At 39.0% G+C, this 12,441-nt stretch overlaps 1 protein-coding gene across 1 annotated transcript; it reads right to left on the bottom strand.

Moving 5' to 3' along the window:
- Positions 1 to 1,299: 1,299 nt before the first annotated feature.
- LOC122033467 (protein FAR1-RELATED SEQUENCE 5-like) lies at positions 1,300 to 5,776 on the bottom strand. Its single transcript, XM_042592493.1, has 2 exons — positions 5,564 to 5,776; positions 1,300 to 4,097 (listed from the first exon to the last, which is right to left on the bottom strand). The coding sequence occupies exon 2, from the start codon at positions 3,910 to 3,912 to the stop codon at positions 1,612 to 1,614; it is 2,301 nt and encodes a 766-aa protein (XP_042448427.1). The 5' UTR covers positions 3,913 to 4,097; positions 5,564 to 5,776; the 3' UTR covers positions 1,300 to 1,611.
- Between the last annotated feature and the right edge of the window lie 6,665 nt (positions 5,777 to 12,441).

The raw sequence follows: 12,441 nt of genomic DNA, 5'->3' as shown, positions 1-12,441 counted from the left end.
TTATGTTACCTAGTAGGATTCGATGGGTGCACACAGCTTCGTTAAATCCAATGGCAGTCCTGAAACTTATAGACTTTGAGTAATTCGAAAAAGAACATATGCACTGTAATGTGTTATGCATGTGAAGCTAAGTGAAGGCAGGCAAGTAACCTACAATGGTACATCAGGGGAACAAATAGAACAAATGACAGCCATTTTAACAATTATTTTGCCCCATAGTCCATATAAACAGTTCAAGTAATAAAAAAATGGGGAAAAAAATATATAGATCTTACTAAACTCCATGTCATGTAATAAACATAGAAAAGGAGACATTATAGAGATTCAACAACAGTAGAGAGATAACCAACAATATTTCTAGAGACTCAAGAACGCATTTCAAGACTTACCTTTGGGAATCCGTTACTAAGAACAGCCATAAGGTAGCTACCGCTAAACCAATAAGCCAGTTCCTATGTCACAGTTGAAACAATGATATCATTATCCGATAACAGTTAGAAATCACCCAAAAATATTTCGTGGCAAAACAAAAAATCTTTTATCTTGTCGCATTAGCAATCCACACAACCTCAGGGAAGTTCTAAAATAATGTCAATGAGCACTTGTGCCTGTAGACATATAGTCACATCGAGAAGCTCAAAAGAAAGTTGAGGAATGACACACAGAAACATGAACAACTACTTCAAGAGATACTGGTAGATCAGTGTGTGCTCCTCACTCCTTATTACTAAGCAAACTCAATGACTTGTACCCTCACGTATACTATAAACTAGTGAGGGAGTTAAAATTAAGAAACATAAACAAGTAGGAGTCAAGATCAAATATGGATGACAAATTGATTTTGCATGGAAACAGTGAGGAACAATTAAATTGTATGCGCATGAGCACAACACAAACCATGGACTAGCCAACTGCATTAACATAAGTTGAATTTAATTTATTAGGATAGGCTATCTGGCTATGAATCTCGCTGATGGTTAATGTGCTCAAGAATGGTGTTTATGTACACTCAGACTCATTTACCCCATCATGTCTCAGGATCTTCCTGTAAATTCAGAAACTAGTACAATTTTCATGTAAAACATAAACCAGAGAATTTTAGAACTGATGATCCTCTAATTACAATGAACAAAGTACTGATTGGTGCTCATTGAACCAAAATGCTATCACTTGTGGATGGTCTGTGTGCGGAGCGAACTAAACTAGATTTATGAGCACCAAAATGCTATCATATTGAATGTAAACTTGAGAAAAATTGGATTGTCTTAGGAAAGGAAAGCAGTTAAAATAAAGTTAAACTTAGCAGTTAAAGCATGTAAAATTCATTCCATTTGAGAACCAAGAAATGGAGGATTTACAAAAACTGGCTAGTGTAACACGAGTTACCCATCTTTATACTGTAGTAATCTCTAAAACAGCCCACTTAGATTTCATAAAAAAACGTGTAGAAGTTGATCTGGATTGATGCATCTAATTCAGTTTGCAGAAGTTTCAGCATCTAAAGAAGGCACAATAGTGACAATAGTTACAGCTAGGGTTTAGTTAGGCAAAGGTAAACCTCAGTAGCAGGTGGATCACATGTAAGATTTCAGCAGACATGCAAGTTTTGTGTCATCTAGCAGAAAACTCAAAACTATCAAAACAAATTCCACTTGTCTCCAACGTGTTCTGCTGCACATCATCAACCACATTCATGTTTTGAGATTGTTTGGTCCAAGGAGCACCATGAAACATATTTTCCATTTCTGCAATGAACCTGTCAAGTCCATGCTCAAGAATCTCAAGAGCATCTTTTGATGGAGCACTTTTTACTGCAACAGAAACTGCCTTGTGACAAATGCGACTATATTTCAAGGTCAAAGATTCTTGGGCACTGGAGTCTGCTACCAACGATGGTCCACTATGGACTATGCCGTCTTTGGCATACTTGGTCCACCTCTTCAAAATGTACTGTGGAGGTAGGTAGAGAATATTATTGTTATTAAGAACTTTCAATGTGTGCATACACAAGACACCCATTGATTCAAACTTCTTGCAGCTACATTTAATTGCAAGATTAGATGGATTAAACTCAACAATCCCAGTACACCTTTGAGGAACTGAGACTCTGAAAGTATATACTGTCCCATCCATCGCAACAGGTTCACAAAGGCAAGCAAGTTGGCTCTTGTACTCGTACTCAAAATCCATATATATGCTCCTTGTATAGGATTCTGCTGCTTCAGCTAGAACAGGTATATCAACCAATAAGACAGGTTTAGTTTGCCTAGATTCATAATCTTCAATAAGTTCCTTCTCACGTAGTTGAGTTAATGTCTTAAAGTATTGTGCAATAAATTTTGGAAGAGGCAATTTCCTGTAGAAATGAACCTTAAAGAGATTATCCATGCTTTCAACCCATTGTTTTGTCATCATAGTAGCACAAAATGAATTGCTGAGGTAAGGAAGAGCCCATTTCTCTCTGATCAAGTACAAATCCTTCAACCATGGACAACTTCCATGCCCATGCTTAGTAATCAAGATGTCCCATAGCTTACAGAAAACTTCTTCAAAGCCACCTCCAAATATGCAATCTTCAAAATCTTTTTGAAAGTTGAGTTCACGGTTAGACATGGAATGGCTTTTTGGAACATTTTGTAATATATGCCATAAACAAAAACGATGGCATACATCAGGGAAAGACTCAGTAACTGCTTGGGACAATTCAGCACAACGATCTGTGAAAATTGTTTTTGGTTTTCTACCAGACATAGCAGCCACAAAAGTATTAAATAACCAAACAAAGGATCCTACAGACTCGTCTAGAAGTAATGCAGCCCCAAATATAACAATTTGCTTATGCTGATTCATGCCAACAAATGCTGCAAATGGTATGTCAAACCTACTCGTTCGATAGGTTGTGTCAAACAAAACTGCATCCCCAAAGTAGGCAAAATCAATTTTAGACTGTGCATCTGTCCAGAAGAAGTTGGTCAAACGCTCCTTTTCATCAATTTGCACAGCATAGAAAAAAGATGGAACATCAGACTGTTTACTTTTCAGGAAATCTAGAAGGAACTGTGCATCTCCTTTCTCAAGATCCCTAAGCCTTGTAGTACTTAAACAGGACTGATTCTTCATGTGTAATTCATTGCCATGTAATGCCTCTGAATAATTATCATGCATCTGAGATGGTCTGACCCCATAATAGTAATCTGCTTCAGTAAAGATTGTTCGTTCAATGGGTAACTTCTTTCTATGGGAACGCAACATGTGTATCTTATTTGGGCTTGCAAGTGGATGGTTATGCTCTTCAACAAACTTATTTATTACCCATGCATTACTACGATTTACTTTGAACTCAATACGAGCCAAACATTGTGTTCTCTCCAATGGACGTGGTTTCTTAGTTACATGAGTGCGATGATCTTGACGAGTCCCTTCATTGCTACACACATAGTGCCTATCCCGTATGCTATTGTCTCTTCTTCGAGAAAGATGCCCCTTGCGTACACTGAAACCTTTTCTTTTAGCATATGAATTATAGAAATTAAATGCTTCCTCTTCTGAATGAAAAACCATGCCCACCTTTGGTTCTAGTTCTAGATACTCAGTTGTCTCAGGAACCTTTTTCACTAATATATCCACATTTCCAGTATTTTTTACACATCCATCAATTGTACTTCTTCCTGTTGTATCTCTGTCAACCACATTTTGTCTAGATCCATCTACAGCATTGGTTATTTCCATTGCTCCATCAAGGCAAATTTCATTTTCTACAGAGGCACTGATTCTTTTTGTTAATCTGTTTATTCCATTGGTACCTTCTCCTGATACATCAGAAGCCACACTTCCTTCTAATGACCTATCCATGGTCTTTGTGCTTCCAACTGAACTGTCCATCGTTTTAGTATTTACTAAGGATCCATCCATATGGTGTGGTTTATTACTATTTCAGCAATATTATATCCAGTCTAGTCAGCTACTTCCAAGAGAATACTCTCATAAAAACCATTTGCCTTCAACCCAGGGAAATGATCAAAAATTTCAACAATATTTATTATAGGGGCACACTTTAGGATCTCAGGAAAGAACATTGAACATTTATTGAATCATATCTGCAACAGAAGAGAAGTCGAGTAAAGTTATCAAACATTCAAATTTGACAGCTAGGTAAGCACATCAGAACATGAGTGCAGCCTCCACCTTGATATTTGCAGCAACATTTGTTGGCAAATGAAAGTCAACATGACTAAAACAATAAGTGTTACTGTTAAATATGGAAAAGTAACTTGCTAACAAACATGCTAAATCAGGAGCATCGAAAATAGTTGAAAACCATCACGCAAAAACTTCTCAAGGGAATGAGAAAAAAAAACTATTTTGTAACTGCAAATACAATCTAAAGGTGAAGTCCATCATACACATGATTTTTAAGAACATAAACATATTCCAAACTATACTTCAGAGAAACAGTTTCACAGCGAAACTCAGGATTTGAGATGAAAAAAAAGACATAAGTGTCATGAGAACTAAGTTTAGAACAACACTACGGATAGCAGATTTAGATCTAAATCTACGCTTCTATCCAAGAAAAATAGCATCTATTGTTCTCTTTATGATTTTTTCTCAAGGAAGAACTTCTAGAGAGAGTGAATCATGAACACCTTGGTAAAACCAAATATGAAATAGAAAAGAACTTGTAAAATTTTAGCCGTTGATAATGTATACATGAATGGGCTAAAGAATGTTAAAACAACTGAGAGGACTGTTTAGGTAGTCTGTTAGCTTATGCAGTCGTTTGATGTGACTCATAAATCATGTTGATAAATCTAATCCAGGGTAAAAATGCCATCAAGTAACTTCATTGCTCAACTGATTGAAGAAAGAGCATCAATGAAGTGCTCAATATAATTCACTGTATCTGAAACCTTATATAGTTGTAGAATGACTTAGCTCCAACCTCAATACTGTAATAACTGCATTATTATGTTATTGTTGGAAAAGTTAGCTAATATTGATGCAGATTGGCTGAGTTGGATTAAATATGCTAGAGTTTCTTGATCAATTAGAATGTGATTTAATATCAGAACAGGTATGGTTCATAACCAAAGCACTACAATATTTTCTAATTCTACATTTCACTCGTTAATTGAAGAGCACAAAGCACTTGAAAGTTGTAAATTTGTGTTTCCCTTGCCTCTTAAACAACAAGTACATATAAACAAACCAACTGCTACTAGACTTCGATTTACAAATTTACCTTCAAAAAATTGAGATAAGATTCACAGGAAAAAATTTTCACGAAAACTTCCCATTTCTTTGAGAAGACCACAACATTTTGTGAAGGGGTTCGTCTCCTTCTTTTGAGAAAGGCGAGAATAATGGACACCTAATTCCATAATCCTAAATACATGTTGCGTATTTCATAAAATCGTCGGGCATTCAAGGTCGCGAGGGTTATCGCCATGATCGGGTGACAGCTAATAGGTACGGAATCACACAGTATGATTCAAGAGCCAAATTGAAAATTTTAACCCCTCGTCCAGTATTTGGAGAAGAAAAAGTGAGAAACGAGTAGGACCTGTTATATCTCGCACGATCGCCCTCGCTCCTGCCTCGCGTCTGTCGAAGGAACGTTGCCTTCGTCGGGATGTAGCCGCTCTCAGTCCGACGCTGCCGATCTGATGGCTCTAAGGTGAGGGTTTTGTCGCCGAGGGGAGAGAAGGGGCGATGGGGGTGAGCGGCCGCGTGGGGGAACTCGGGAATTCTGTGATGTTTCGGCAACAACGATAGGAAATTGGAAAATGTTTCCTCAAAACATTGCCAATTATTTTTATTTAAAACGAAAGCAGTGTTTTTAATAAATTATTTATTAGTTTAAATGTTGGCACCTCATATTTACAGAATTATCATTAGGGCCCTTTTTTATTCCTATATAAAACCAACATTTTTTCAAAATTACCTCTGCCATCAATTCAGCATCCACCGTGTTGTTCACAAAGGTGGTCGTGCTGGCAAAGGTGAGGAAAAAAAATTCCTCTCTCGTACTAGTTAACTATAGTTTCTCGATTTATCTCTTCACAAATGATTATGGGGGTAACCGTGTAGGGTCGTTAGAATGACGGATTCTATCTTTTTTTTTTTGCTACTACGAAGAGGGGTGTGCTGTGCATTGGTGTCAAAAGGCTATAGCTTCGCGAGGGTGGTAGGTCAAGCCCAGGGTCACCCCGATTATATTATTCGATTAGATTATTTAAATTTAAAAGACGGCCATCCATTCAGTCGGATTCTCCCGACTCCATGAGCTCGTCTCCCCAACTCAGTATCTCTCTCAGTTAGTTCAGATACACTCAACTGATCAGATTCTCCCCACTCCAAGGGCTCGGCTCCTCCAACTCAGTGTCTTGCTCAGTTAGTTCAGATACGTTCAACTATAGGATTCTTCCGATTCTAGGGGCACAACTCCCCTCAACTCAGTGCCTCGCTCAATCACTTCAGATACACTTAGCGGGTTTGATTCTCCTGACTCCAAGGGCTTATCTCCCCTGACTCCAAGGGTTTATCTCCCCCGACTCCTTAAAGATAACAAATCATCTCCCCCTACTTAATGCTCCATTCAGTCAAATTAGATCGTTTGATTCCAAGGGCTCTGCTCCCCCAGCCCTTGCTCTGCTTTGCTCACCTAGATCTTGCTCTGCTCTGCTCTGCTCAATGTCATTGATTCAACTTGCTCCTTCTTAAACAGGTCAGGCCCTTAAAGCCCAACAAGCTCTATGCTTTGTGGGCTAATACCCTCATAAATACAGCATATGGAGTGTTAAAGTACATGGAGCAATATAATTATATTGATACATGATATGAACGATGTGATTGTTAGATACGGTGGAGATACAACCATGTGATATTTTTATTACAATGACATGTCATCTAATTAATGAAGAGAGAATATCATCTCAACAATATTATAAAAAGAGTCTGCTCCAGTGAACACACGTATACTTTTGACGTGTACACACTCTTATTTTCATTATATATGTTCATCTCCTTCGGTTTCTCCACTAACTTGAGCGTCAAAGTGGTTATGCTGGGGCATTCCCTGATCATCCTCCTACCAATATTCTTTTTCCTCATTTCTTCATAACCTCGCAAGAGTTGCGGATCTGAGATTGATGTGTACAATTTACAAGTGCATGGTTGTCGTTAAGTAATAAAAATATCGATCCCACATGACTAATTAACTTCATACGATGAGTTATCTAGACAATCGAAGGTGATTCATTCACTAATGCTTGAAAGAGAAAGAGATGGGAAGAGAGAGAGAGTAGAGAGTGAAAAGAGAGTAGAGAGAGGGAGTGTAAGTGAGTTAAGGTGAAGTTGGTTGGGGGAATGATTCTAAGAGTTAGGTTTCATTATGATGCTAGTTAATGTCCCTATACATTGTTCATCTCCTTACCGTCATCCTTATGCACATGTAGAAAGTCTAACTAAATACCTACACTACCCCCATGATAGTTATGTCGGAGTGCTATCATTATTGGTATTGGACGTTACTAAATAGAAGAGGTAACCTAGCAAGTCTGGTTAAAGGAATACCCTTGTCACTAGAGCCCCCCATCATATAATCACTAGATTACACAAGATACTTATTAACATAGGATTAGAGGTAATCCATTAAGCCTAATTAAATGCTTCCTTGTGGAGAAATCCTCCTTTTCAAGGCGATACTCTATATTTAGATTAAAGGGATACTCTTATCATTAGGGTCCTGGGTCATACAATCTAGAGTATCCTCTCTACAGGGTGAACAATCAATATACATCTACATGTTTACATCATTCACACATTTCATCAAACACATCGAAGGCAAACACACATAGAACATGACATAAACACTTCATCGAATAAAAAAAATATCCAAATACATAGTTCCTATATCACATTATATCATAGTTACTTTCTACATCCTAGATCTAGAGAAACTCCATTGCATAGGAAATACAACCAAGAGACAACAAGAATAAGAATCTATAATTCAATATACAAGATAAGGAGAAGAGAATACTTATCTATGTGTCACCTGTCTTTTTGGATAAAATTCTAGCTTCGAAGGTGGACGGATTTGTGAAGATGAAGCTTTTAGGGTTCTCCCAAGGGGGAAGAACTCTTCTCCAAGGAATAGGGTGGAGCCCCAAACCAAAGATGACTAAAAAGGGGAGAAACTCCCCTTTAATAATAAGGGGCACATGACCCCTCGTGCTTCCCGCCACGGTCGTGCCTTTTGGCAAGGCCTGGGTGTGAATGGGCTTGGCCAGGGAAGCAAGGCTGTACTAATTGGCACGACCATGGCTTGAATGGACACAGGTGAGGGGGCACAACCGTGCCATTTGGCACGACCAAGCATTGAATCAGCTCTAGAAAATTGGCATGGTTGTGTGAAACCACATGCTTGCCCTTGATTGTGCTCTAGATGAGGGACACGGTCATGTGATTTCACACGACCTCCCTTTGAATAGGCTCTATATGGGAAACATGACCGTGTGATTTCATACTGCCATGACTCATGGTCCAGGAAAAAAACTTGGCTCTGGCATGACTTTAGTATGGCTCTGCCATGGCTCTGGCATGACTCTGGCATGGCTTTAGCATGACTCTGGCATGCTCATGGTCGTGTCTCATGGAAATGTCCTTTAGACCATCTAAATGTTATTTCTCAGGTTGAAGTCTATATAAAGTTGTAGATCTTGAAGTTATTTACATTCTGATACTGGAACAACCTATAACTCTAAGCGAGTAAAAAGTTATAATCATTTTAATTTCAATCTGCAGTGTAGAAAATTCCACACGATCGTGTTTTTTTTTCAGACATGGCCATGTCTAAGAGGCACGGCCAGAGCTTGGGAAAAACTTGACCCAGACCTTTTAGAGGCTCTATACTCCATTTAAGCTCCGTTTTCCATCAAATTTCTTTCATAGGATCATACGCATATCAAAGAACATGGCTAGAGCCTATTCCTTGATTAAATCTCTAATTTGAAAGTCTTTTGAAAAAATTTTCCTTCATATATTTTTTGCGTGAGCATGCTCCTCCCTCTGATTTTATGTTTTAAGGCTTTTTACTCCATTTTTGCTCCTAAATGTGTTCTATCAATGAAAACATACAAAAAGTAGATCTCCGAATAAAAGGAGTGGAAATATAATATTATAATAAAATAGAGTGTAATAAACATAGATTATTATCATGAAATACAAGTAGATATGTGTTAAAGTATGCTAAAAAACCTATATAATCTACAGGCATCACACCCCAGACTTAAATCTTTACTTGTCCTCAAGAAAAAACTACAATCTAGACTCCAGTGGCTAAATAGTGCATCATAATCTCAAGTAAGAGTATCAATTTGGATGGATCGGGTTGGGTTTGGGTCGGGTTGAATTTTTTTAAAAAAAAACCAACCCGAATCCGACCCGAACCTGAATTCAATTCGAAATCCCTAAACCCGAACTCGAAGCCAACCAACCTGAACTCAACCTGGATAACCTAGAAACCTAATTCAAAATGATTTTTTAGCTATTTTTCCTATAATTCATCACTTTTATCTCAATATTCCATCATCATCATTCTTTTATCTCAATATTCCATTATTATCATACTAACATTGATATTAATATACATAAAAATATCTTATTTTTTAAAATAAAATTTGATTTAACCCTAAAACCCCACTAAGTCCTATATTTGGGTCAACCTGAACCCAACCTGAAAATTTTTAACCTGAAAATGCTCTAACTTGAACTTGACTCGAACCTGAAAATACACAATCCAAACCTAATTTTTTATGGTCGACTCGGGTTGGGTCATCCGATCAGATTCATTTTTAACACCCCTAACCTCAAGCAAGATACAAAAGTTTTTTGAGTATGACCTTAATGTAATATGTTGGTGTAATATCCTTGGGTCAAGGTTGGTCTGGTTGACTAAGCTTGAGTTGGCTCAAGCTTGAGTCTTGATGTTTGGATTTCGATGTTTGACAATACAGACAATACGTGGAGATTGCAGGTGCAATCATCCGATTGGGAAGATTGTTAGAGCAATTCCCCTCTGGTTAGGGTTTGACCAGTCTGAGTGTGAAGAAGAGTAAAGTAAGTCAAGATTGACCGGATTCTTGACTGGGAAGTCCTAGTGAGTGAAGCTAGGCAGAAAGAAAAATCCTGGTGGATGAAGCCAGGTGAAAGACCTAGTGAGTGAAGCTAGGTAGAAGGGAAATCCTGGTGAGTGAAGCTAGGTGAAATACCTAGTGAGTGAAGCTAGGCAGTTAGAAAATCCTAGTGAGTGAAGCTAGGTGAAAGTCCCAGTGAGTGAAGCCGGGCAGTGGAAAAATCCTGGTGAGTGAAGCCAGGTGAAAATCGTAGTGAGTGAAGCTAGGTGAAAGTCCTGGTGAGTGAAGCCAGGCAGATGAGAAGTCCTAGTGAGTGAAGCTAGGTAAAAAAAAAGTCCTGTGAGTGAAGCCAGGCATGTGAAAACCCAGGTGGGTTAAGGTTGACTGGACACCTGGTGTTTAGAAGTCCAAGTAGGTCAAAGGATTGACCGGATACTTGGCAAGAGAAAATCCAGATAGGTCAAGGGTGACCAGATATCTGGTGGAAGGAAGTCCAAATGAGTCATGGAGGACCAGACACTTGGCATTAGATGGTAAGTCCAAGTGGGTCAAGGTTGACCGGACACTTGGCACGAGGAGAAAAAGTCCAAGTGGGTCAAACAAATTGACCGAACACTTGGTGAGGAAGTCCTAGCAGATTGAGGATGACCGAATGCTAGGCATGATGCCCCAACTGGTCATGATTAACCGGATGTTGGGTTTTAGGGGCTTGGGAGGCAAATCAAGTTGATTTAATCGATCAACCGATCGATTGAATCATGTCCAATCGATCGATTGGACTGGTGTCGCGACAAAAGCCTCTCCCAATCGATCACCCGATCGATTGGGAGGCTGGAAAATCGCGCGATAGCCCTAGAAATCGCGCGAGACATGTTGAATCGATTGGGCAATCGATTCAAATGATTTCCAAGAGAACAGAGGTGCTCTGGATCGATCGATCGATCGATCCAAAGCCTCCCCAATCGATTGAGAGCAACTCAATCGATTGGAATCCGACCGTTGGCGCTGGATAAAGCCGTTGCGAGCGTCTTCTTCAGCACAACTTCACCCGATTCATCTCCGATCTTCACAGTGATTTCTCCACAGCTCACAGCCAGTTCTTGGAGGCTCTTGGAAACAAGTGTTGGTGCACTTCCAATGTTCAAGAGGCAACAACAAGCAAGAAGAAAGGCAAGCTAGGGTTTCTACCGTGTAAATCTTGTAAGGTTTACTATTTTATCAGCTTATATTTTGTTTTTCTTGTGTATCTTTGTCACACCCCAGGTAGTCCCTGTCCGAAGAAATTTCGGCAACATCTCCCCTGTACGGGTGACAATATGAATCCAGAATACATATATCTATACCTCGGCCACACATGACCGGAACAATACAATACAAATAAGAAACAAACCACGCAGTTTATAACAGCATTTCACACAGTTCACATATAATCAATCCACGCAGTTTAATAAGGAAAGACAATATAGAATCTCGAAGATATATGTAAACATCCTACTCCACTACAACGAAGAAAAACAAAATCCACGAAGTAATGAAAATACATCCGCAGCAGAAAACCAAAAGTAGTAAACCCAAGTGTTCGATATAAATTCCACAATACAAACCCACATCACAAGGATATAAGATGCAAAAACAAAACATAATCCGACAAAGAAAATCCTCGCGATAATGGGGCTAGCGACTGGAATCTCTCCTGACGGCCTCAACCTGAAAAATAGTAACAACGGGGTGAGTTCAAAGAACTCAGCAGGTAAACCAATAGACATGTACAACAATATATATCCACCAGTAATAACCTAAGGTACAATCTCCTAAACCATAGGATCAATAGTACAGTGCTCTAACCATACAACCTACGGTATAGTCTCCTAACAGTTCAACAGATATGCAGAGCTGAAATAAACTGTAATAACCAACAATAGGCATAAAGCACAATCTATAGCAAGAATAATAAGAAAATGCATAACTGTAATAAACTGTACTCACCTGCGAGGCTTGGGCAAATGACTATGGACATACACAGACAAAGATAGTCAGAGCAAATAAGCATGTATCCTGTATGCATGTCAATCATATACAGTCACCCAAGTGCACCATCCAATATGCAACAATCACAATAAATGCAATATGTGCATATGATGCAATATGACATGGTCACCCCTGACGCTAGTCAGCCGTCTCACACGTGATGGAGAGACCGAGTAGGTAGGGCTGTGACACCGTGCACTCTGTCGTCACTACCCCTGATGAGTGACCGAATGGACGGGATGTTGGGGTACACCTATCCTCCTACCTCAAACAT

Source organism: Zingiber officinale, chromosome 1A (genome assembly GCF_018446385.1).
Source record: "Zingiber officinale cultivar Zhangliang chromosome 1A, Zo_v1.1, whole genome shotgun sequence".
Classification (NCBI taxonomy): domain Eukaryota; kingdom Viridiplantae; phylum Streptophyta; class Magnoliopsida; order Zingiberales; family Zingiberaceae; genus Zingiber; species Zingiber officinale.
This window is presented reverse-complemented; position numbering and strand designations above follow the sequence as displayed.